General features: G+C 44.5%; 2 protein-coding genes across 13 annotated transcripts in view; one reads left to right on the top strand and one right to left on the bottom strand.

Annotated features, from left to right (window-relative positions):
* The first annotated feature begins 1129 nt into the window (after nt 1-1129).
* On the top strand, nt 1130-10910 carry COX6C (cytochrome c oxidase subunit 6C). Of its 3 annotated transcripts, none has more exons than XR_014017749.1 (5): nt 1130-1229; nt 2302-2436; nt 3399-3527; nt 9453-9489; nt 10491-10910. XR_014017749.1 is itself a non-coding variant. In XM_081258381.1 (4 exons), the coding sequence occupies exons 1-3, from the start codon at nt 1579-1581 to the stop codon at nt 3510-3512; spliced, it is 327 nt and encodes a 108-aa protein (XP_081114507.1). In that variant the 5' UTR covers nt 1289-1578; the 3' UTR covers nt 3513-3527; nt 10491-10910. The 3 variants fall into 3 exon arrangements, 1 of the variants encoding a protein (XP_081114507.1); XR_014017750.1 differs by lacking the exon at nt 1130-1229 and adding an exon at nt 1286-1656; XM_081258381.1 differs by lacking the exons at nt 1130-1229; nt 9453-9489 and adding an exon at nt 1289-1656.
* A 459-nt stretch (nt 10911-11369) lies between these two features.
* The window catches only part of VPS13B (vacuolar protein sorting 13 homolog B), an 805800-nt gene continuing 790602 nt past the window's right edge, over nt 11370-26567 (bottom strand). For all 10 annotated transcript variants that reach the window (XM_081258369.1, XM_081258366.1, XM_081258373.1 and 7 more), the window contains 5 exons: nt 26186-26356; nt 19695-19871; nt 17331-17433; nt 16579-16828; nt 11370-12926 (listed from right to left, as the gene is read on the bottom strand). In XM_081258369.1, coding sequence (XP_081114495.1) covers nt 12678-12926; nt 16579-16828; nt 17331-17433; nt 19695-19871; nt 26186-26356 — 950 coding nt within the window. In that variant the 3' untranslated portion in view covers nt 11370-12677. The remainder of the gene's footprint in view (nt 12927-16578; nt 16829-17330; nt 17434-19694; nt 19872-26185; nt 26357-26567) is intronic.

The raw sequence follows: 26567 nt of genomic DNA, 5'->3' as shown, positions 1-26567 counted from the left end.
CTGGAACACCACCTTGTTTCTTCAACACCAGCCAATCACAGGAAAGTCACATACTCTGCAGCCCTCACCTCAAATTTTGCCCTTAAAAACTCTTCCTCCCAAACCACTGAAGAATTTGGGTTGTTTTGAGCGCGGGCTGTCTGTTCTCCTTGGTTGGCCTTTGCAATAAACCTTTCTCTGCTCTAAACTCTGACATCTCAGTTTGTTTGGCCTCACCATTTCTCAGGCACACGAACTTGTCTTCAACAACAATAAGTCTGAAAAAACGTGTTGTTGAGCTTTTTGACCTTCAATTAGCACCATTTCTGTGTGGCTGAAAGGTTTCACTCCCCAGAGCCATCTGTTAACAAGTTGAGGACAGACTCCATGATCTTCTTGATGATCTTCCCTGCTAATAGCAGAGCCTGGTACCTAGTAATTGCTCAACCTATATATGTTGAATCAATATCATGTATCCTATGAATCTTTCACAGTACTTGCTGAGTTGAATAATGCGGTACAAATCCAGGTTATTTCAATAAAAACCAAGTCTGACAACCCTAAGGCACAAGAGCCTTACTTTACACACTACTTTCCATAAACTTCCAGATGCCTTGCTTTAAAACACTTGTCTTTTACTAAAAGTCCACACAAATACTTCCATCCAAACTTGCTCAGCTTTTCCAAGCAGGTAATTGCTTCTGCAGCACCAGGGTCACGTGTCAACGGTAGCGCCTACTGCTTGGGATTGATGTTACTCAGTTTATGTCTGTCTCATCTGCTGGGCTGTGAGTTCCTGGAACTTAGCTGTCTTATTCACTCTTTACCCAAACAAGTGGCTAGATGCATAAGGATAGTCATAATGAAAATGTTGGTTTGTGCACATAGTTGGAGCAATCCATGCCCAGGATGATTTGTGCTGTAATTGTAGGGTACATTTAAAAAAAAAATTTCACATATTAAAAATCTTTGAATTCCCCAATAAGTTCATATCAACTCTGTGTATGAGTAAGATCAATATCTCGACTTGACTAAGGAAACTGACTCACAAGTTCAAACCCTGAATCCATGGTTACACAGAGAAGAGGCTAAATACGCAGGTTAACTTCAGCTCTGAACGGCGGGACGTGCGCCGGAGGCCTTTTGTACTCTTTGGGCCACCGTAGCCGGATCCTCTCTCCATTCCCTCTATTTATGCGCCTGCGCGCTGCGGGAACGCCGTCCATTTCTCCAAGGACGTCGTTGTTGAGGTGAGTCTTGGGCGTTTTGCGTCCCTCGTTCGGATTCCCGTACCTGCCGCCTCCCGCTGCCTGCTGTCGGTCTTCCTTGGAGCTAAATCGTTACTCTGCATCTCTGGGGCGGAAAACCTCGGGCCTCTCGCCCTCGTCGACCCCAGCAAGCCCGCGTTGCGGCCTTTTAGGGGAGGCGGGCCGGCGGCGCGGGTCCCACGGGGGTCGGGTTTGCTGAGGGGGCCTCGAGGGACCACCGGGCTTTTGAGACAGCCGGCCCGGGCCCGGTGGCCGCTGCTTTTTTACCGCGTTCAGCGTGACCTTGGTTGCGTCTTTTGACCTGTCTGGTCCCACTGTCTTCACCTACAAAATGGGAAGGTGGTTTCTTCCTCATCCGTTCCCGAGGCTTAAGGAGCACCGTCGGCCCTTAGTGGGCGTCAGCTTTGTGGTAGCGTTTGTGATTGGAGTTGGGAAGCTGCAGGAGGGTCACCGGGCTTGTGATAGGAGGGCAGGGGTGGGCTCCGGCAGCCCCCTGCGCGCGCCCACGACCTTTCCGCCCCTGGCCGGGCCGCGCTCGCCGAAGGTCGGGAGGCCGGCCCGCGCGCCGCGGCCTTCAGGCCCGGGTCACAAAGTGAGCCCTGCGGGACCTGCTGGGGTCCCGCCCGAGTGTTAGTTCTTGATTGCGTGACCTTGAAATAGTCCGGTAACCTTCCTGCATCCCGGTTTTCTCAATAAAATGGGAAAACAGCTGTCTCACAGGCTGAAATGAGTTGGTAGTAAGCTTGTAGAGTAAATGCTAGGATTGTTTGCACTTGTAATTCCCCATCCAGAGCCGCTGCTAATCTTCCCTGTAGTTGGGTGAGGTTTTTGTCGTTCTTGTTCCCTGGTTACTACTGTTGGGCTGCGATCATCTTGCTTATTTAGGGTGGTCGTTCACCGTGTGAGAAGATGAAACCGCTAAGCCAGTAAAGACCTTAGGCTTTGGGAGAGGAGTCGGTCCACTGTCCTGCCTGTGCCTCTCTGGGTATTAAAATGCATTATGCAGAAGAGTTCTTTAGGTATCTTATGTTCTAAGAGTTGTCTTTTATTTTAGCTGTCAAGGAGAAAAACTACCATGGCTTCCAGTTCTTTGACAAAACCTCAGATGCGTGGTCTTCTGGCCAAGCGTCTGCGATTTCATATTGTTGGAGCATTCGTTGTCTCCTTGGGAGTTGCAACTTTCTATAAGGTATGTATGTTTTATTTTTACTTTGTGCTCATGGTCCAAAAATGTGTTTTAAATTTGAAAATGTATTTTATTTTCATAGATAGCATATAGAGTCTTTTGTTTTTTTAAGATTTTTTTTTGACGTGGGCCATTTTAAAATTCTTTATTCAGCGTGTTACAATACTGCTTCTGTTTTATGTTTTGTTTTTTTGGCCACGAGGCATGTGGGATCTTAACTCCCCAACCAGGGATCGAACCCGCACCCCCTGCATTGGAAGGCAAAGTCTTAACCACTGGACCGCCAGGGAAGTCCCTAGAGTTTTTTAAAGAAATTCCCTCTTTAATGTGCTCCTTTCCTCTTACCCTTTCTCCACCCACCTCAGTGTGATGGGAAAGTATCTTATTCCCCAGGTAGCTTGTCCTCCATCTTTAAATGAAGCTGTCTTAGTTTGCTAGGGCTGCCATAACAAAATAGCACAAACTGGGTGGCTTCCACAATAGAAATTTTTTTTTCAAGGCTGGAAATCCAAGATCAAGATAGCTGTGGGGGACTTCCCTGGCAGTCCAGTGGTTGAGACTCCGTGCTTCCACTGCAGGAGGCACTGGTTCGATCCCTGGTTGGGGAAATAAGATCTTGCATGCCCTGCGCCGCGTCCAAAAAAAAAGTTGGCTGTGGGGTTGATTTCTGAGGCCTCTCACCTTGGCTTTGTATTCCTGTCTTCTCCCTCTCATCACATGGTCCTCTGTGTGTTAGCATTGTTTCTGTATGAATTTTCTTCTCCTCTAAGGATGCTAGTCATATTGGGTTAGGACCCACCCTAAAGATTTCGTTTTAACTTAATTACCTCTTTAAGGGCCTTAATAATAGGATTCAAGGTAAGTTGGATTCAAGGTGAACAAAAACTTAGTGATTATGTTGTTTTTAGATATTGTTTCTAATAATTAAAAAAAATAAGTCCTAAATGTGATATGTTACCTTTTAGTTTGCTGTGGCTGAACCAAGAAAGAAGGCATATGCAGATTTCTACAGAAATTATGATTCCCTAAAAGATTTTGAGGAGATGAGGAAGGCTGGTATCTTTCAGAGTGCAAAGTGATTTTGGAATATAAAGGTAATATGGTTATTTGAAATTACTGTTTAAAATCTTTTTTAACTGTGGCAATATATATAAAATATACAGTCTTAACTTTATTTTTAAGTGTACAGTTCAGTATTGTCAAATACATTTACATTGTTGTACAACCAGTCTTCAGAACTCTTCTCATCTAAGTAGTCAATTTTATCTGTATACCACATTTTGTTTAATCATCTGTTAATGGACACTTGGATTGCTTTTGGCTACTGTGAATAATGCTGCTGCTTTGTGTGCAGATATCTCTTTGATACCCTGCTTTAATACTTTTTTGAGTATATACTCAGAAGTGGAGTTGCTAAGTCATATGGTAGTACTGTTTTTAATTTTTTAAGGAACCGCCATACTATTTTACATAGTGGCTGCACCATTTTTCACTTCACCAACTTCTGTTCACAAGGGTCCCAATTACTCCACATCCTTGTGAACACTTGTTTTCTGGTTTTTTGATAGTAGACATCCAAATGGGTGTGAGGTGTTGTTTTATTTTGGTCTTCGTTTGCATTTCCCTAATGGTTAATGATGTTGAGCATCTTTTCCCATGTTTTTTGGCCATTTGTGTATGTTCTCTGGAGAAATGTCTATTCAAGTCCTTTTCCCACTTTTAATTGGATTGCTTTTGTTGAGTTGTAGGAGTTATTTAAAACTCCCTATCAGATATGATTTAGATATTTTCTCCCATTCTGTGGATTGCCTTTTCAGTCTGTTAATTGTGTCCTTTGATGCACAGACATTTGAAATTTTGATAGAATCTAATTTATGTAATTTTTCTTTTGTTGCCCGTGCTTTTGGTGTCATGTTTAAGAAATCATTGACAAATCCAGTGTTGTAAAGTATTATATTTTCTGCAAAAGTTTTATAGTTTTATTAGCTCTTTTAGGTCTTTGATCCATTTTGTTAATTTTTGGATATGATGTTAAGGGAACATGAACACAGGATGTCTTTCCATTTGTTTCTTTAATTTCAGCAATGTTTTGTATCTTTCAGTATAGAAGTCTTTTGCCTCCTTGGTGAAGTTTATTCCTAAGAATTGTATTTTTTTTTAATGCTAATGTAACTGGGATTGTTTCCTTAATTTGCTTTTCTGATTATTCATTGTTAGTGTCTAGAAACACAGCTGATTTCGTGCGTTGATTTTGTATCCTGCAGCTTTGCCGATATTATTCTAACAGTTTTTTGCGTGCGTGTGAAATCTTTTTGGGATTTCTGCATATAAGATCAGGTCATCTGCAGAGCTAGTTTTACTTCTTCCTTTCCAATTTGGATGTCTTTTATTTCTTTTTCTTCCCTAATTGCTCTGACTAGGACTTCCAGTACTATGTTGAAGAGAAGGGGTAAGAATGGGCATCCTTGTTTTTTTTTTTCCGAGCTTGGAGAAGCTTTTAAGTCTTTCACTATTGAGTATATTAGCTGTGGGATTCTCATGTATCACCTTTATTATATTGAGGTAGTTTCTTTCTGTTCTTTTTTTTTTTTTTTTTTGCGGTACACGGGCCTCTCACTGCTGTGGCCTCTCCCACTGCGGAGCACAGGCTCCGGACGCCCAGCCGCCCCGCGGCACGCGGGATCCTCCCAGACCCCGCATCCCCTGCATCGGCAGGCAGACTCTCAACCACTGAGCCACCAGGGAAGCCCTCTTTTTGTTCTTTATTTGAATTTTTTTTAAATCATGAAAAGGTATTGAATTTTTCAGATGCGTTTTCTGAATTAGTTGAGATGATCATGTGGCTTTTTTGTACTTCTGTGGTATATTTTCATATGTTGAATCATCCTTGGTCATGGTATGTAATCCTTTTAATGAGCTGTTGAATTGTTTGCTAGTATTTTATGAAGGATTTTTGCATCTGTATTTGGGATATTACTCTAGTTTCTTGTGTTATATTTGTCTGACTTTGATATCAGGGTAATGCTGGTCTTATAGAATGTTTTATATTCCTAAATGAGATAGTGAGTCAGATGTGGCCACAAGAGACACGTGAGAGGTTCAGGAAAACATGGTGGGGGGCAGTCTCTCCGTCATACAGAAATGTTTAAGATGTCTTAATATAAATATATAGAAAACAAAAAAATACATAGAGTGAATTTGGAAATGTTCCCCCCCGCCCCCCTTCAGTTTTTTGGAAGAGCTTGAGGAGGATTGGTGTTAACTCTTTTAAGTGTTTGGTAGAATTTCCCTGTGAAGCCATCTCATCCTGGGCTTTTCTTTGTTGGGAGGTTATTGATTGCTGATTTAATCTCCTTATTTAGTTATAAGTCTGTTAATCTGTTTCTTATTTCGTGGTAGGTTGTGTGTTTATAGGAATTATTCCATTTCCTGTGGGTGATCTAATTATTCCATTTCATGTGGGTGATCTAATTTGGTGACATAATGTCCCTTTAATTTCTGTTTTTAGTTGAGTCTTTTTTCTTAGTCTGACTAAAGGTTTGTTATATTGGTTGATCTTTGCAAATAACCAGCTCTTTTGATTTTGTTGATGTATCTCTAGTGTTTTTCTGTTCCCTATTTTGTTTAATCTTTATTTCCTGCTAGCTTTCATTTAGCTTGCTTTTCTTTTTCTACCTTTTTTTTTTTTTTTTTTTGCGGTACGCGGGCCTCTCACTGTTGTGGCCTCTCCCGTTGCGGGCTCCAGACGCGCAGGCTCAGCAGCCATGGCTCACGGGCCTAGCCGCTCCGCGGCATGTGGGATCTTCCCGGACCGGGGCACAAACCCGTGTCCCCTGCATCGGCAGGCGGACTCTCAACCACTGCGCCACCAGGGAAGCCCCTTTTTCTACCTTTTTAAGGTGTAAACTTAGGTTGTTGACTTGACTTCTTTTTAAATTTCTTTTTTCTTTATTTTTTGGCTGCATTGGGTCTTCTTTGCTGCGCGTGGGCTTTCTTTATTTGTGGCGAGTGGGGGCTACTCTTTGTTGCAGTGAGCAGGCTTCTCATTGCGTGGCTTCTCGTTGCAGAGCACGGGCTCTAAGCACGTGGGCTTCAGTAGTTGCAGCACGTGGGCTCCGTAGTTGTGGCATGTGGATCCTAGAGCACATGGGCTCAGTAGTTGTGGCTCACAGGCTCTAGAGCATGGGCCCAGTAGTTGTGGTGCATGGGCTTAGTTGCTCCGCAGCATGTGGGATCTTCCCAGACCAGGGATCAAACCTGTGTCCCCTGCATTGGCAGGTGGATTCTTAACCACTGCACCACCAGAGAAGTCCTAAATTTCTTTTCTGATATCTACTTTGACCCACTGGTTGTTGGAGGGTATGTTTAATTTCAACATATTTGTAGATTTTTCTATTTTCCTTCTGGTATAAATTTCTAGTTTCATCTGTTGTGACTAGGAAAGATACTTTATGTGACTTCAGTATTTTAAAATCTATTGTCTGGTTTTATGGCCTAACATGGAAATTAATCCATATGCACTTGAGGAAAAAAATGTATATTCTCATGTTAGGTAGAATGTTCTGTATTTGTCTCTTAGATTTGATTGGTCTGTAGTGTTCAAGTCCACTTATTTTTTTAATGATCTTCTATCTGGTTCTTATAGCCATTATTGAAAGTTTTTTAAGTCACCCACTATTACTGTAGAGCTGTCTATTTCTCCCTTCAATTCTGTTAGCATTTGCTTCATATGTTTCAAAGCTCTGATGTTTGGTGCATATATATTGATATTTATAATCTGTCTTCTTGGTGAATCATTATATAATGTCCTTGGTGTTTGTAACATTTTTGACTTAAAGTCTGTTTTGTCTGCTAATGGTATAGCCACTGTTGCTCTCTTGATTGCTGTTGGTATGGAATCTTTTTCCATCCTTAGCTTTTAAACTATGTGTGTCCTTGGATCTAAAGTGAATCTCTTGTAGACAGCTCATAGTTGGACCTTGTTTTGTATCCATTCCTCAGATCTATGACTTTTGGGGAGTTTAAACCAACCTATTGTTATAATCTATTTTGAATTGGTAACAACTTATTTCAGTCACATACAAAAATTCTCTTTTACAACTCTGCTCCCCTACTTTGTTACTAATGCCACAAATTGTGTTTTTAGATATTGTGTACCCATTAACATAGATTTCTTTTTTTTAGAGCTTTTGTCTCTAAATCCTACAAAATTAAAAGTGGGGATATGAAACAGTTACAACACTGGCTTTTATATTTATTCATATATTTGCCTTTGCCAGTGAACTTTATATTTCCACATGGCTTTTGAGTTACTGCCTAGTGTAATTTTTTTATTAATTTATTATTTATTTTTGGCTGTGTTGGGTCTTTGTTGCTGCGCATGTGCTTTCTCTAGTGGCGGTGAGCAGGGGCTACTCTTCGTGTTGCGGTGCGCGGGCTTCTCATTGCAGTGGCTTCTCTTGTTGCGGAGTGTGGGCTCTAGGCGCACGGGATTCAGTAGTTGTGGCTCGCGGGCTCTAGAGCGCAGGCTCAGTAGTTGTGGTGCGCGGGCTTAGTTGCTCCACAGCATGTGGGATCTTCCTGGACCAGGGATCCAACTCGTGTCCTCTGCATTGGCAGGCAGATTCTTAACCACTGCGCCACCAGGGAAGTCCCTGTCTAGTGTAATTTTGTTTCAACTTGAAGAATTCTCATTGCAGATCTAGTAGTAATGAACTCCTTATCTTTCAGGTTTTTTTTTAAATCTAGGAATGTCTTAATTTTCTTCCTGATTTTTGAAGGACATTTTTGCTGGTTATAGTATTCTTGGTTGGTAATTTGTGTGTGTGTGTGTGTGTGAGCACTTTGTATTTACCATCTGACATCCTTGTGACCTGCAAGGTTTCTCCTGAGAAATCCACTGATAATCTTACAGAGGCTCCCTTGTAGGCGATGAATCATTTTTTTCTTGGTGCTTCCAAGATCCATTGTCTGGTTTTTGACAGTTGGATTATAATGTGTCTTGGTGTTGGGTCTCTTTGGGTTCATCTTACTTCCAGTAACATCTTGTATTTATATATTCATTTCTTTCCTCAAATTTGGGAAGGTTTTGGCCATTATTTCTTCAAATAAACTCTCTGCCCCTTCTCGCACTTCCAGAGTACATACGTTGGTCTTTTTGGTGGTATCTCATAAGTCAGTTAAACTCTGTCACCATTCTCATCAGTGCTCTGAGATAAAGATAGAAGCAGTCCCTTGGGAAGCCCTCAAATAAGCCAAAACATTGCATGCAGGGTCTTCTCTTTTCCTTCTGCCCTGAAGGAGGAGTCAGGAATTGGTCACTTTCCTCCTGACCACACCTGCATTGAGGAGGGGGTGGGGCAAGGGTGAGAAAAAAGTGCACGACATTTCCTGCCATTTTGAGTGCAGCTTTTTCATATTTAGGTGTTTGCTTGGTTGTTGCAGCTTAATTGATTTCTGCAGTTCTCACAAAGACACTTTGGTCCATGTGTTGTTGCTTTTTCTCTTTTTAGGGAGTAGGGGTATGGAGCTTTGTTACTGCACCATCTTGCTGACATGAAGTTAATTTTATGTTCAGAATCATTTTGCATGTTGTGCTATTACTGCTAGATTGGCATCAGGAAAATCACATTTTTAGAAGTGCTTTAAAAAACAAGTTTTGGACACCTTTTATAGTTTATTTGCATGTCCATAGGTGACTTGGTGGCTTTCCAGAGATTCTGGTTTGGGTGGTTAAGGTCCACTGCCTTATGGACAGTGTGATTAAGGTTCTGTGTCTAGAAGAGGACTGGCTTGTGTGCTGATGAAAGGTCGTCTGTTAAATTGATTTGAAAGCATGTGTCCAGTACCTGATGAAACTATTTGTACTATGGAATCTTGTAATTCATGTGTTTAACTTCATTCAGGCTCAACAAAATAGTAAGGTAGAACAATTCAAGTAGAGTTAAAGATCCTGTCTACCACCCCAGTGTGAGTTTGCTGTGACAAGGGGAATGTGAATGTGCTTTTTTTTTTTTCAGGCAGACTGTTCCTGAAGGAGCATTCCAACTGCCATATGTATGTATGTGTGAGTGTGTGTGTGTGTGATCTTTCCCAAGATCTGGGGTGTGGGGGAGACCTGCTGTATTGGACTCAGATCAGTTTTCTAAAAGATTCAAGGATAATTTTGACTATGAATAACTTCTGCTTAATAGAAGATTCAATTCTATTACATTCCATTTCTATAGTTGTTTATATTACGGAGGTATCAGTCACAGATACATGCCACAGTTTAATATATATAATACATAATAGTAGAAAAACAACTTTATTCCCAGTGGTTGGAAAATTTATAAGGAATTTATGACATTCATATCATGGACTATTATGTCCCTTAGAATTGGTAATCACAAAGTAACAGAAATTAGTAGAACAGAAAACTAAGAATGTATTTTGTAAAGGGTAATCTATGTTAAATAAAGAGTGCACAGAAAAAAAGGCTGAAGGTAAAAAGATCAAGAAAATATTAGTGGTTGTGTGTGGAATCTTAACATTGCTGTTTTCTTGTACCTTTGAAATTTTCAAAACTTCCACAGTGGGTATGCATTTCATGATCAGATGTTAACAGGCTGATTTTTTAAAATATATATTTTTTACCTTTTACTTAAAAGAAGCTGATTGTTTAAAAAACAATAAGAAAAAGAGGAACAGATTTGGAGATAGGAATAGAAATGTTTAGAACAGATGGGCTACTGGTTTTTAAGAACAGTACGGGTATGAGAAGGGAACAGAGTGGGGGGTGGACTTGAAGAAAAACAGAATTTGGTAAATGAAAGCAAAAAAACCCAAAGTAAGGTGTGAATGCCCCAAATGGAAAAGAGGCTGGTCAGGGAGGTTAGGGAGCATGGGGGAGAATGGACCTGGAGCCCAGGCAGCCTGAACAGGGCTGCTCCTGGGCTAAGGGTGAGTGATCAAAGTGTGGCTTCCACTGGTAGCAGTAGACCTCAGGGGTTCTCTAGCATGGTGAGGTATTAAGAGAATGATTGTCATTAACTTGGCCACTCTGTTTTTCTCCACAGAATTTCTTTGGGTTGAATTCCATGGAAGTTTGTCACTTACCTGTGTTCCTGAACTATGAACTACCAATATCTGGGCTAAGGAATAGTTTCGCATGATAAATAAATGATTAACAAATACTGTGGACACTAAATTTTTGTGCAGTTACTCTTGCTGATACTTACAGTTCAGGGTACTTGCATTAGAATTGGTCAGGGATTTTTAACTTTATGAATCTTATGACGATAACTTGATTTCAATATTTTTTAAAATTTTCATTGTTTTAGGACATTTTTGATTCCTCTCACATTTTGTCCATTTCACTGAGGTAACTGCCTGGGCCATGGGTTTAAGGGGTCTGCATGAGCCGACATGACTACTATACTGTGGGCTCTTAAAAGGAACAGAGACTTGCCTTTCCAATAAAACGTCTTTGGACTTCATTGTCACTGGATTGCCCTACTGGATCCAACCACTGGACAGATGTAATAGTAGGTAATTAAAATTTAAGGTTCTTTACTCAGTATTACTTTATTGAAGACCTAACTATACAATATGGAATATACATCTAGTCTAGAAAAAGTTGTGTTATTTAATTGGAATTGCGATTGAGTAATGTCTGCTAATTTAAAGTGTGGTAATAACATTTTTTCAGGGAGGTCTTAGGAACTTTCTCCCCTTTAATAATTGTGGTTTTGTTGTGATCAAAGTGATACTACAGAGAGCTTTAAGAATTAAGTGTATTTTAGCCACAGCTAATTTAATCACCAGTTCTTATGTTAACAAAAATTTTCTTTTTAACTCATGCAAAATTCCTGAGTTCCAATGATGTAAACTGTAATAAACCCAAGTATCAGTGAAAAGCTGCATTTTAAGAACCCACATTTATGTGTTACCAGTAATTCAAGGATTCCTTTTATTTTAAACGATTTCATATAACAATTCTTAAAGTAGTATGCAAAATTACCATACGACTTAATAGATATTTACAATCTTAAAAATAGTTACTCGAGGTTGACAAAACTTTCCTAAATGAGTATGATTACAGCAAAGTAATGGTGGAACCATTTTTTCCATATTCAGCCTGAATTTCCATTAACAGCAAACAACTGTGCAGTGACCTCTTATGCCCAATAACATGTGAGGCTTACTAAGTTTAAAGAAAGTTAAAGTGGGCATTTGAAACTGAATTTTCTTAGCATCTCCCAATTGTAGGTATCAGGTTGTAGGCCCAAGTTTGGATGTAATGAGTAAAAATGTGTTTTAATTGGAGTATCAAATTTTTACTGAATATTAAAGGTGGTACCTGGTGACCCAGGATCTTAAGCCAAATCCATCTTTAAAGACAAAAGAATGTCAGATACTGGGAATATCTTTATGCTTGATCAAGCCAAGTCAGCAAAATAAACTATTATTCAGGTTAATGTTCGGGTTCTTGAGTCTGCCAGTGCATCAGGGTGAGTCCTTCCACAATAATAACCAGTAGTGGGAGTTCCCCAGTAGTGTTTTTGCTTATGGAACTAACTCACCTGAGCACCTGGGGTCTGTTTTTATCAGTAGACAAAAGATTCTCTAAGCTTGCCTAGTAAAACAAAGTAGAAAAACATTTGTTCCAAAAATGTACCTGGACAGTCATCAGAATGCTTTGTAAATTTCCATAAAGATTTAGGAATGTACATGGCAGCTTTCACTTAAAGAAACAGCATCACATTTAAGTAACAAATTTATTAACAAGTTAAACAGTAAGCTCCTAAGCATTTAATTTCATATGAAGAATCTGAACCGCTGCAGACGAGGGTATTAGGCAGTTGTCCCAGCCTAAAAACAGATGCAACTGAGGATGAAGTTTTAATCTGTTTCCAAGGCCTGACCATGTTTTGTGTTAGTTAACAGAGCCTAATTATAGTCGAAATTTTAGGAAACAGCAAAAAGGAATGTATTTTCTGCACGTGATAAGATTAATAATAGGATTCTGTTCATTGACCCCAAATGGGAAAGGAATAGGGTTTTTAATCAATCAATCACTCAGTTTTGAAGTATCTTAGTTTTGGGAAAAAGGAAGAAGCTGAATTAGTTTTGGAAGAGGCTAGAAAATTACTATAACAACTGTAGAACATTGGGTTTTGTCCACATTAGATGTTGTTAGAGCTCATTAGGTTTCTTTTTCAGAAATAAATTGCACAAGCAGGAATCAACACCTCAGAGGGGACTCAAGGGAACCCTTTCCTCAGGGCTTTATTTTTCACCATGGTAAATTTACTGATGAAGACTTGGGCAAAGTGTGGCTCAACCATATAATGGTATGTTTTCACAGTGGAAGGGAGAGGTTCCACAGTCACCACAGGGCATAGTGTCTGCATGGAAGAGCAGCTGGGGGCCAGGTGACAAGACGTCTTTGTGATATAGTCCACAAGTCTGTTATACTGTTGCTCTGACAGTCTCTCTCGAACTCCATCCACCTGGGATCCAAAAAAAGATTTTTTTAGTTGCCAAACGCTCATAAGGAGACTTCCATAACAAAATCATTCCTTCTCTTGCCTTGAGACATTGGATATTGTGCCTTTTAGGTTATCTAATAAAGCCACCGAATAAGCATTTGGTGTTGTGTAAAACTCCCATGTTTGTTTGAAGTTGACGATTTCAGAATATTTTACTCATTAACTCTCAAAACATCTGTCACTGGCTCTTTACTAGCCTAGTCCAGGAACAAAGGAGAAAAGTGTCTTTCCTCTGCTTGAATCTAATCAACATTAAACCCTGAGATAAAAGCTCTGTTTGCTTGTCTCTGCAAACCTCTCCAGACAGAACCTCTTTACCTCTTTCAAACCCAGTGGCTTTGGACAGAGCATTAGAAAAACAAATACCTTTTGAACTGTAACATTTTCTGCTTTTATAAATACTAGGATTTAAAGCCAGAGAAAATAAAAAAACTGGGCAGAGGAAGGGGAAATTTTTATGGAAAAGAGGGAGGATGCAAAGTACATTTATGGTTCATAAAAGTCTGGCTCATCTTCAGTGGAACTCAAATAGGAGAACTGAGATATACTACCTAAGTTCTTAAGAGAGGTTCTCTGAGAAAGTACCCATCAAAGGCAAGTGGAGCTATAAATTCCTCCCATCCTGAAATGCTGTAGCTATCTACTATGTAAATCAAGTGGAGTGGGAAGTCTCCAGTGTAAGCCACTGACCTGTGGGGATCAGGTAGCCACTGACCTTTCAGTGGTCTTTACCTACCAAATATTGGGAAGACCACTCTGGAAGAATTATAAACATTTTAATGAGGGCTTTTTAGGTTTTGAAATAGTAAAGAATTTATATATTTCTGTGTAGGGCACAGAGACGATGCAGCCAAGGGTGTCTTAAAAGCTGCAGAAAGCCAGTGGGATGGTAAAGAGGTCTGCCTGCCAGAGAAATAAGGAATAAGTAGGGCATCCATTAGAGTTCAGTTCATATTTTTAAGCTTGGGAAAGAAAATAAAGGCCCCCAAAGATTCACTGACAGATGAAAGCTGTGCACCACCAGGCAAAAGCCAGAGCTCTGATGATATCACTTGATGGGGTCAGGATTCAGCTGGAAAGCTCTGAATACACAAGAGTCTTAATTGCTCCTCCTGAACAGCAGCACAGGAAAACCCGTGTTGTGAAAGGAACATGGCCAAGGAATAAACTGACCTTCTGACTCATTGTGAGCCTCTCATAAGGGATTTCAATAATGTGCCAGGCATATTAAGCAATTATTACCCTAAAAATGGCTGCATTTAACTAAGACAAGCAAATGCTGGTTTTTAAAAAAATCCTGCCATATTTGAATATACCGAATGATGTCATCTACAAATTCATTCCTTCCAAAATTCAAAGGAGCTGTGTTTCCTAGCATCTAGAGCAAAAATCCCAGAAAAGCCATTTCATGTAAAGATTTTAAAATACTGTTCTTTAGTTTTCACTGGAAGATAATGGGTAGGCTTCCCAGCCCAGCTTAACATCTGTGGCTTAGGTTAGGTATGGCCACTGAGGAAGGTGCACTGTCAGGCAGCACTGCTGAGTGACTCCCCTACTCCCAGTTTGAAAATACACAGGATTATAGCACTGTTAAGGAAGGGTCTACTAGCTCTCAATAAACAAAAGACCATTTTGTTCTGCAGCTTGGGTCTCCATTGGGGTGAGGCAGGAGGTGAGGGTTTGGACACAGGATTCATTGGGCAGGTACTTTTTGTTAATACGGAGTTGGGGTCTAGAGGTAAAGGAAACAGATAGATAGTGAGAAAGTGCAGTTTGGAGGCTGACAGCATGCTTGGTATCTACCAGTTTGCTCAGGTCTGCCCAGTGCCGGGTGCTGCTGTGTAAGCTCCCTGCTCTGTCATCTCTTCCTGCCTCTGTTTCAGCTACCCACCTCGCCCCGACCCTGTTACCACTGAACACCAATGGAAAACGAGTGGTGAGCATGGCGTCCAGAGTGTTAGTGCTTCTGCCTCTAACTCACTGTTCCCATGGTCTCAGCCTTGGCAACTTCTGGGGGGGGGGAGGGGTGACTCCACCTGTCATCTCAGTAACCCCCGGAGAAACTGAGGTCTGTTCCCCTCCAGCTGTAATTCCCCACAGTACCCCTTCCTCAAGCAGAAAAGTCAAAGAGAAAGATCACAGTTGAAGACAGTTTAACAGCTAAAGATGATTCTCTAGTCTCAATAGTTTAAGATCTGAAATATTTCCCAAGCAACTAAGGAATAACAATGGTCACAGATATTCCTCAGGGCTTTGGGAGCTTCTCGTTAAGGACCAAGGACTTGAAGATAATGATACTATCCCCTGCCAAGGCCTGTAGCCAGATCACTGCTGCTTTATTGTCATCTGGATCAGAAGATTTTGGCAGATCTAATAAAGTCAGGCTGGACATCTGACCTCTGTTTATTCCCAGAAAGTCATCAACTCGAACCAGCAATGTAGTCCTAGTGCCAAGCCCCAGCTTAAAGCCTGACTGATTACGATCCAAGAAACTAGAGAAATCTCAGAGTTGTTGTGGTTGGCTGCCTTCCATCTTCTCAAATAATTTTACGCAAACAGTGGTGTGAGGGAGACGCAGGCTCCCATACCAGGAAGAAAATAATGAAAGAAGGAATCAGGCAGGACCTGCTCGAGGCAGGTTTGCTGTCCTTTTCCTGGGGCTACTCAGACCCTAAGTTAGGACCAGCAGGCTACACCTTGCCTCTGATCCATCCCCGTCAAGCTGTGTGGGGAAAAAAAAGATGTCTGTCTCTGAGGTCAACTCTCAGGGCCCCATGGATCAGGCAGTCAGCAGGGAGGGCAGGGGCAGGGCAGTTCTGCAGTGGGTGCACCTGCTCACCCCGGGCTGCACTGCTGCTCACCTCTGACCCCTGATACCCAGAATGCCCCACCTGAACATCCATTCTACATCAACTTATGTGGAGCCGGGAGCCAGCAGCCAGCACATCTCAGGAGCTGTGTGGCCAGGGAGCTGCCCCACGAGCCTGAGCAGCATCCCCAGGAGGTACCTTGTGGTACTTAGGGGATGGGAAAGCGTCCTATTGGAAAGGGAACACAGAGCCACACAGAATATAGAGCAGGGGATGGGAGAGAGTTGACAAAATTCTGACCCTGAACTCTCAGGAGTTGGGAATGAGAGAGGGGAGTGAGTCAGGCCTCCTGCTTTGTGAGCTTGCAAAGGTCAGGCCTACTGCTTGTGCCTTGTTTCCCTCATGACACCCCTCACTTCTATGATGGTCCTCTCCTGTCCCTGCTAAAGTGACCTGCTGCAGTCACTCCCAGGCCACGTGCAGACTTGGGCCTGCTTCGTGGAGTATTTGCATGGAATTGCTGCCTTGGTCCTGGCCCTTCTTCTTCAGACCTGCTTGTTTTGGAGCTCCAGCACCCCAGCTCCCAGCTCCATGACAGCCAACCTTCAATTCTTACGGTGGCTTAGCCCCAGCTCTGAGTCCATCGGCCTCCTTGCTGCCCACACCCCTTCCCCTGGCAGCCCTCCTGGTCTCCAGCATCCACTCCAGATGCTGCTGGCTCATAAATGCCTGGTACCTGCGGTCACCCTGTGTCTCAACTTTGCCGGCAGCTAACCCTGGTCACCCTGTTTTCTGAAATGTACCTCTACATCACAGGCCACTCTTGGCTGCTTAAGCTGCACGATGAGCAGGTTGCTTTGCTTGCTGTCCTGCGCACAGTCGATCTCCGTGACAGGGAATGCCTGCTGCTGGGTGTCCTCGCTGACGCTCACCACGAAGAGCACTTCTGACGTCAGCAGCAAGCACCCTTCGTGCTCCTGGCCCGAGCCCCTCACCAGAACCACATCCAGGGCCATGTGGACTTCTGGTCTGCCCAGAGACTGAAGCATTTTCCTGTTTCAAAGGAGAAAAATGAGGCCAAAGCCAGCTTAGAAAAAGATGGTCACTTATCAGGGCTCACTGTTTGTACCAAGGCAAAGGCCCTCACCAATCTGATTATTAATTTCAGTTTGAAATGTAATTGTCACTTTAATTCTGATTCTGGTCAACAGAACCCAGCTCCTCCTGGAGACAAAGATATCCCTTGGCTTTGGTAATTCCTTTTCTTCCCATTAGAAATGTCACCCCTAATTAGAACACTGGCTCCATAGAGAATCTCAGGCCCTCTTGCAGGCCCGGGCACCTCTGCCAGGGCACATCCTCCCCTGAGTGGGACCTGTGTGTGGGGCAGTGGCGTCCTGCTGCCAGCCCAGATCTGTGGATGGCAGCCTTTCCCCGAAAACAGCTGCTCCTCTTGGGCTCCCCTGGAAGCGTGGCCCGTTAGCTTGAGAGCAAGCCAGGCCCTGTTAACATACAGCGCACGTGTACAGTTGAACAAGTGTCTAGATAATTTTACCAGACGTATTTGACGTGGCTATTTGGAGCTTGGTCAGCATGCAGATCACTTGGCTGATAGCGCTGTTTGGGAAGCTGAGAAAGTCCAGCTCCGTGTAAAATACCTGTGGTAAGAGAAGTAAGGGAGTTTTACTAGCTGTTTTCTGGAAAACAGTTTCATGCTACAGTGATGTCATCTGCTTAAAGCCATCCATAAAATGCTACAGATCCAAAATGATGTCATATCTTTGGAATCAAGCATATAGATAATCATTAAACATTGCAATGCTCTTAACCCTGGTGATCTTATATTAGCTGCAAACTGAAATATGAATGAGCTACACTCCAAGCATAGACTGGCAATTAGAGGACGCATAATGCTCCTGGGAGTAATCATTCTGGAGCAATAGCTCACACATCATTTACAATTTATGTGATACAAAAGTCAAGATTGTTAGTTGACTTCCTTGCTGAATATTACAATACTTCTGTATCTGTGCTGTGGCTGGTGAAATAGAAAACACAACACACACAGAGATGCACACAAAGGCACATGGTTTGCCTAGATACAGTATTTAAGTGACTTAATCCAGCTGTTAAACATGAATCCATATACATTTATGAGTGCTCTTGGGGCCTCTGGTTTATTACATGCTCTCCCTGGTGCCATCACCAAAAGAGGGCACCCAGCAGCAGCCATGCAGTCCTCCAAAGAGACTCTTCAGAACCAAAGATGGTACAGCATGTGTGCTTTCTGAGGGCTTGTAAATGTTTATAAACGAGGCACAGTCATTAGACTAAGAGTTAGTGGTTTGTAAAACCTTCAGTGCAGTAATAAAAGTTTTACAGGAATGATGGAAACCAGCAAGGCCCACGTGAAGCTCTGTTCTGAGGTGCTCTTCCATAAGGGAGAGTTCCTCATCCTTGGGAAACACACAGTGAGGGACAATGGCATTTTCAAGACCAGAGGAATTTATGAAGTATAAGTTGACTTTACCTCACTGCAGCCTATAGCAGAAAGGACTACTATTTTTATTAACGTGTTAAGTATTTGATAAGGGAGCATTTAACTTTGTCCAGTTATAAGTTGCAGCAGTTCTTTTTGTCAGTTTCCCTGTGAGTGAAAATGTCATTCACAGAAGGAGTGAGAGACAGAACTTGAGGGGAAGGAGGTGAGGGGAAGAGCGGAGAGGAACACATGTTCCTGTCTGTGTGGTCTCTTAAAGGAGCCTCTCCGGATGGTTGCCTGAGTGTGGGCACTCATCTCCCGCTCTCTTCCTTTCAGACACGGGTTTTATGCCCTAATCTGGGCTGCCTCTTGTCAGACCTCGTGAGGCGCAGGAGGCGGCAGTCAAATGGACCCTGCAGACTTCATGGCCACAGATGCAGACACAGATGCAAAGCTCCTGCCCGTTCATGACCAAAACGGTGACACCGAGTTTAGGTAAAAAGGTTAACAATTCCAGGGTCCCTGGCGGTTCAGTGGTTAGGACTCTGCACTTTTCACTGCCAAGGGCCGAGTGTTCAATCCCTGGTCGGGGAACTAAGATTCTGCAAGATGCGAGGTCCGGCCAAAAAAAAGAAAAAGGTAGCAATTCCAGTTGCCTAGTTCTGTAAAGTCACTTTAATGTGCTCTGCCAAGAATGCAGAAAATGAGCACAGGAGGAGGCGCTTCCTCTCCCATGCACCCACTGCTCCTGCGCGCACGTGTGTGCGTGGAGAGGCCTGGCACCAGCCTAAAGCGGTAGTTCCATGAGCCCAAGTTTTCCACACCTGTCTGCTCAGGGAAGGGTTTTCAGTGGCAGAGCACGCACCTTTGCTGACACTGGCCAGGAGACTGGGCCTGGCTGCAAGAGCAGCACAGTTGCTGGCGAGAAAGCCATGCCTGACGCCAAGCTGCATGGGCAAGTGTGCACGCACCCACCGACACACGCATGCTCCTCTCTCTCTCATTCTCCAAATACAGACGCATTGTCTTTTAAAGATATCTTCCTGCTTTATAACTTATTTTTTTATTTCAAATTGCTCACCAGAAAAAGTAAGTCTACTTTCTGCTTCAGTATATGGATTTATTGCCCTCAACCTCTAACTGGTTACTTTTCATTAAAGTCGATTTTATTAAATGACTGTAAAAAGATTCTGTGACCTGTATAAACTGAAATTATTAATTTCCTGGCTTTATAATTTTATTATCGTAATTTGTTAGTCATAGTCCAATTCAACTCTTTGTGTAAATAAAGAAGTAAGAAAAAGGACTATTTATTTATAGATATATCTATCTTTCACTCCTCTGTCATGTGAGGGGCTAGATTATCTTAGGGAAACCTTGGTATAATAATGCAAATTTATCGGTGATGTCTGAGTTGGCCGGTTCTCCAGGACTCACCGTAGCCAGTCTGTGACACGAGCTCAGCAGCCCCTCCAATGGGCTTCGTGAACACCCCCATGATTCCTTTCCCCACACCGGAGATAACACCCTTGGCCTTGTGTCCTGCTGAACCATGAGCCTCCGATGTTTTCTGGAAGTTCTGCATTGGCTGATCAACTATACCAGCAATAGCACCTGAAAAACAACAAAGGCCCCAGGTAAGGACTGATGCATAAAATCCTGAGAAAGTGCAAACCTTCAATCTGGAACACAGTTTTGTTTGGATTGAAAATGAAACCCCACCCTCATTATAAAGCTCTTTACTATGCATTTGTTTACCATTTATCTAAGTACATTGAGGACATGTTAGACATTTATTATGTTCATCAAAACACAATGTTCAGACTGGGTTTGGCCCAACATAGTTAGGATCTGTGAAGTTCAGTTTCGAATTTAATAAACATGCCAGACTATTCCCAAGTGACACCCACACATCTTTCTCCAGAAATCAGGCAACAGAGTTTAGGGACAGGAGCTAACAATTCCTTAGGAGGAGAGTGAGCCTAATACATTTTCACTGAATCAAGAGGATGAAAAAACTGAAAAGGGCCAGCCCCTTTCCTTGTTCTTTTAGTAAGAATAAGGGCAGTTATTTAATAGTAATGTAATGTTAATATGTTAATAATTATATAATGAGTAACTGTTGATACAGTTATTATTGCTATTATAGCAAATCTGTTTTGAGTACTTACTATGTGCTAAGAGCTTACTTGTAGGAGATCATTAATTGTCACAATCCTAGGGAATCAGGCATGGCTTTTATCCTCAGTTCCTAGACAAGGCCACTGAGGCACAGGGAGGTTAAGGAGTTTTTCCCAAGGTCACACAGCTGCCCCGTGCTTGAGCCAGGATTGGAGTCCAGGGAGTCAGAGTCACAGCCTCGCTCTTACCCACCAAGCTATTCACTGATCCTGTTTATAAAACAAGCTCTTTCCTTTGCCAGTCTTGGAAAAATTTCCTTTTCTCTCACTTCAGCTGAGGTTTGGCCACTTAACCGTTCACTTGATAACAGCTACAAACCCTGTGCTCACGGCTCTTTGCTCTTAACGGCTTGCCCACGGGGCAGCCGGGCCATGCTCGGAGCTGGAGGGCGAATCCCTCAGCCTCTGTGGGTGCCCCCTTGCTCCTCTTACCTTGAGGGACCAGGGATGAGTTTGACTAAAGGCCCCAACAGTCCAATTTTTTTGCTGTGTCAGAGCGAAGGGTTCCCTAACCCAGTAAGAGGAAGAAATTTCATTACAATTCTTGACAGAATTCTGTTTTCAGCTCAAACCTGCTAGGATTAATGAAAATGCACAGTCCCCTGGTAGAAATTTTAGTACATGTCAAATCCCATTATTCCAAATGCCACTAATTCAAAGTCTCCTGGGTAAAGGGAGATTTCCAGTTCTCAGTTAATGACCTGCTAATTTCCAGTAATATTCCATTGAACAAAATCCAGTAAAATGAAAGGCCAGTTCCTTCGGGTCAGTTGTAAAGGCAATGTTCTTCATGGATTCCACTCCTCTAAATTTTGACAGAGCCATTTAAGTTTATGTACTGACAGATTAAGAATGACCTGAGGCGACAGGTCTGTTTCCCAGCCTAGACCACCGCTTCCCAAACCTCTTAAAGAAATGGTGAGGGAAGTGGAAGAAGCTGCTCACAGCTGGCCTGGGCCACCTTGGCTATCAGGGGCCAAGGGATGGCAGTCTCAGCACCCCCTCAAGACACCCAGTCTTGGTGCTTGGGCTGGGAGCTTGCCTCGTGTTTTCAGTCTGAGGAATCTGATGTTCTGCTCTCCGTCTATGAGGTCAGAAGTCAGGGCAGCTGGGAAATATTAATGGAACCGGCTGCACTGGGAGAGGCAAGAACCCTGGGGTCTTCTCTTCAAATCATTTCATAGCAGACAGTTCAAAGTGAGTAGCATCAAATCAAAGAACACAGACTTTGCGATTTCACTTTCTGATTTCTGTGAAAGATCTCCATGCTTTAAGAGTAGAAAGGTGGGGTAAATAATTACAAATTCACCAATAAATTAAGTTATTGCCTGTATTTCTGGTAGAAATGTCTTCTCTGAAGGGCAGATTGCCATTAACACTATTAAAATAGAGTTGGGGGGCAGCTGAAAATCTCCCATTTTCCTTTAATGTGTCAGGCCTGACCAGCACAAGGGGCATAGAGCCATGATTATCCACACAAGGCTCTGACTTGGGTCTGCTTAAGTGCAAACCCGTATCACAGTGAAACTCCCCTTTGATCTTCCACTTTCTCCAGCCACCGGCCACGGTGAAGGCTCTGATAGATAAACTTTGATAGATAAATTCTTCAGGCAGCCCCCAAAGTGGAAAGCCTGAACCCCGTGACAAGGCGTTAGATGCTAAGAGGTAGAGAAGGAGCTGCGGGAGCGCGTGCCCTGGGCCAGTACCAGGCCCTGGGCAGGAGGCTAGCCTGTCACACACACTGACACCTCCCTGGGCCCCAGGTGCGTGAGAAACCGGCAGCCCGGCCCGCGTCTGCAGCTGAGCCTGAGAGGCTGCTCTCCCAGGGCTTCAGAGGGTCTCTCAGGCAGTGTAATCCCGCTAAATACCACAACTGGTAAATTATTTACTGCCGTACACTCCAACTCTGCTCTGAGGCTTTAGTTAGCGGCGACTGATCCCCAAACTTGTCCGCTGGCATCAGGCCCACGGGGAGGGCTGCCACATGGAGCCGGCTGTGATGTGATGAAGTGAGGCAGGGAGGGAATGGGTGCTTCCACAGACTCCCCTCGTGTGCTGGGCAGGGCAGAAGCCGGATGTGCTTCCTTTCCTCTTTTTTGTTGGTCACGCTGCGTGGCATGCGGGATCTTAGTTCTCTGACCAGGGATTGAACCCGTGCCCCCTGCAGGGGAAGCATGGAGTCCTAACCACTGGACTGCCAGGGAAGTCCCAGATGTGCTTCCTTTCCTACCCTTTGCTGGAGGAGGAGGGCTTGCTCTGTGAAGCAAGGGGACTAAAAGACCCTCCCTCACCTCTTCTGTGACTTGCTCCCCAGCATTAGGCAAAACTCACCGGGTCACTATCTATGAATGTTCTGCCTGTGTGGCTATTTTGGTGCTGCCTAATCACATGTTGTAATTTTATTCTGAACATTTAAAAAAAAAATCACAATAGCGGAGGCACAGGCCTGGGCTGGGACACCGCTCCACAGCTCACGTTCCAGGGACAAACAAACCCCACAGAGTGTATTAGGCACCCCGGCTTGAGGCTTGCTTGTTCTGACCACGACAGATGAGCAAACTGAGAAGGAAGCACGTCTGTTATTCCCAAATTCCCTTCTAACTGCCAAGCAGGGTGCTGATGGCTGAGGGCAGCATCAGACGGGCTGTGTGTAAGCGCCTTCTCGGTGCCCAGCTCTTCACTCACTCGCTCGGGAAACCGTCCCGACTCACCTGGTGGAGGCCTACGTGGTCGGGATTCCGAATGGCGTCCCGAGAGCGGCCGTCAAGACAGGTGTGGCTGCTGGGAAATCCAGCAGCGCTTCATAAGTGAGGCACGGGCCAGAGAAGCAAGTTCTGACATCCTGCCTTAGGTATTCCCCAGGGAGAAGTCCCATCTGGGAGGGGATGTGCCATGTAGCTGCGACACGGAGCTCACATCCTCTCTCAGCAGGCTCCAGGGGGTAGTAGAAAGTGGGGGCATCTGGGGAATGGGCAAGCCTGATGCCAACTCTGCAGGCTAAACAGTTTTTCCAAAAGATACTGCTTTCTGAAAACGGTTGTGGATTTCCTGCAGGAGCCTCGGCGGCATCTCTCTGCAGCCCAACATTTCCTCGCTGTCCCGGGGCAATGGGGCTGGGCAGGACAGCTGAAGACGTCCTGTCCTTTGATTTTTTAAGTGCCTCATAACGCTCCACCGTGTCCCCATGAGGGCCGAGCCGAGTCAGGAAGGCCCATCAAACCCATAAACATTTGGGGGAAATGTATTTTTCCTACCCTGGAACTTTCAATTGTTCAGTCTCCCCACATCCTGATTGTTTCCAGGCTTGGAGCCCTCCAGGGTGGGTGACGTGGGAAGACCCAGGTTCTTGTCCTGCCTGGAGGTTTGACCTGGGCAAGTCACTTAGCCTCATTCATGCCTAGGTTTGAAGATCAAATAAGATGACCCACGTGATAGTACTTTGACAACCCAGAAGTGTTATTTAAATATATTTTTTACCGACCAGGTCATTTATGTTTATGTCTTACAAAGGAAGAAACTGAGGAAGTAGCATTTTGATTTCACCAAGCATGGCTTTCAAACTATTACATGATAATAGCTCTAACTTCAATCGGGCATTTACTGGCATTTGGCAGTTTTATACACCATTTCTGGGGATGGATTAAACGGCGACAAATCTATACTTTCCCAGGTGAGGGGACTTGGTTGGTCCCATTCTCCCCTTTCTTCCTGCCACACATCAAGGACCAGACGTTTTGAGACGACCCAGTGATTATGTGGGATGCAGAGAGTTCTTGAACTCTTCTAGGAAAGGAAGCTAGTTGGCCCAACCTTAGTCTGAGAAGCACAGAAACGGACACACTGCTCCACATGTGCTGCTCTGAGTGGAGCTCTTAGGGGCCCACAGACGCCACGAGCCTACTGTAGTTTCCACAGACAGGCCAAGTGGTTCCCTCGCATGGACGAGTGTGTGTAAAACATGATGGCTATAGCAAAGTTCAAAGGTTTATGATTTTCTACCCTGGTTAATAACAGGAGCCATGCTTGAAAGGGTGACATCACAAAGGCAGAATCATGGTTCCCCATGTAACTGATTTCTACCATCAGGCACAGTTTTATACAGTGGAAAATGGGTAGAGGATGTGGGCTTCTCTGGGTCAGGAGAGAACGGGTTAGTCAGGATGGGAACAGCCACGTGCCAGCCGGCTCAGGTCTCCTCTGCTGAGTGCTTCCATCCAAGAAGAGCTTGGACAGCGAGAAGGAAGCTCTCCTGCCCAGAGCAGAGGGCATGTAAAGCCACGATTCTTAGCAGAAAGAGGTCCCACAGTTCCCAAATGATGGCTTGAGGCCTCCAAGATAACCTCATTGACACTTCCTGTGGTTACAGCAACTGAACCCACTGGACTAAAACTAAAGCAGAAATGCTCCTGCCACTGCTCAGATGTCTCTCTTTGCTGGGACACTCTCTGAAACCAGGCAACTCTTATAGCTCCTTTGCTACCATAATATAATGAAGGTGCTGTTTACCAAACATGGACCCTATGCCTGGCACACAACCGAGCAGCATTACTTCCAATAACGGCAGAGTAATTTTCAGCCCCAATTTACAAAAGAGAAGCTCTGAGGTCACAGAGAAAGGACCTGGACACCCGAGCCTGGGGTCCGCTGGCTCCCGAGGACCTTGGCCACCCCGCACCACCCCACCCTTCCCCAGAGCTGCTCCACCCCGGGTCCCCACTCCCACACATTATCACAGGACCACGTCCCACACCACTGCAGGTTAGGACTTAAACACTTTCTAGTAACTTAACCTGAAGTTGTAACATCTTACGACTTCCTCTCGGGGCCTCAGCTGGCCGTGCTGCGAGCGGTGGCGGTGGTGGGGGGTTATGTACAAAACTGCAGCCTGGAGAGAGGACAAATCCTTTCAAGCTCATCTTTTCTGACCTTTGCTCTCCCTGCTTTGGGCCACTTTGATCTCTGCAAGATGCACACTCCTTCAGATGCTCGGCAGGCAGGCTGCCAAGCAATACAGTTTTAAATTCCTTTGCAAACAAATAAACAAAAGATACCCTTGAAAATCCTGCTCTGTAAAATTTCAGCTCGGAAGCTTCCTTTTCATAGATTTTCCAAAGCAACTTATTTTTCAAACATTTGTAATATTTGGAAATACCCCTAGCAATCTTCATCTCTAGCTATACCATCTGGCTGCTTGACAAACGGCAATTACTCGGAGTCAGGCAGATCTGGCATTCTTAAAAAAATAAAAGGGAAAAGTGGGCTCCTCACTGAAGTTTACATGACATTTGCACATTGCTCAAGTGCTTCCCAAACAAAAGCAGGCGTTTGCAGTATCTGTGGCAGAGAGGCAGCAAGCGCTTCAGGAGGTTTGCCCGTTGCTCCCTTCAGCAAGCATGCAGCTGTGGGCTGCCGTCCTTGTGTTGACACCCCGCGCGCGGGGCCCTACGGAGTGAATGATGTCTTACGGAAGCCGCGAGGACGCAGGGAGGCATCTCCCACCAGAGGCGAGGGAAGGCGGGAACGCGACCGGCGGGGAGCGGGGGGCGGGGAGCGGCCAGGTCCCAGGATGGCCCTGCGCAGCCGCACACGGGCTCTGGAGAGGGTGCCGGTTCCAGAACCCCGCTGGCCAGGGTAGGAACCAGAATGCGTGCCTTGGCCTCTCTGAGCCTCAGCATCTCTGCAGAAAGATGGACAGTCCACAACCAGCCCGTGAAAAGTACTGGGCCCCGGGCCCTGGCGGCCCCTTACCGAGCAGGCTGATGCCCAGCCGGGACAGGCCCTGCCGGAGCCCCTCGCCTAGGCTCTCCGGGAGCTGCCGCCGCCACTCCTCCTGCCGGTTGTAATGCTCCTCATCCAGCGAGAGCCGGTCCATGTTCCGGGCCAGGCTCGTGGCCAGGTTGGTGATGGAGGTGAGGGTACCTGAGGGCACAAGAGCACGTGGGTTGGTCTCCTGGTCACATAGATGGTGGCCCCAAGGGGAGTGGTCCCTGGAGCACTGTGGGGGAGGGGAGAGGGAGGTGGAAGCACATCCGCCTTCTGGACTCGCCCATGGAGGGTGACGGTGGCTTCCCCTCGGTCAGTTTGAAGAAGCAGCCTTAAGACAATGAGGTGAAGATGAGCACTTGCTGAC

This window comes from Mesoplodon bidens, assembly GCF_964165515.1.
Source record: "Mesoplodon bidens genome assembly, chromosome: 16".
Lineage (NCBI taxonomy): Eukaryota > Metazoa > Chordata > Mammalia > Artiodactyla > Ziphiidae > Mesoplodon > Mesoplodon bidens.
Note: the sequence above shows the minus strand (reverse complement) of the source record. Positions and strands in the feature narration are given on the sequence as shown.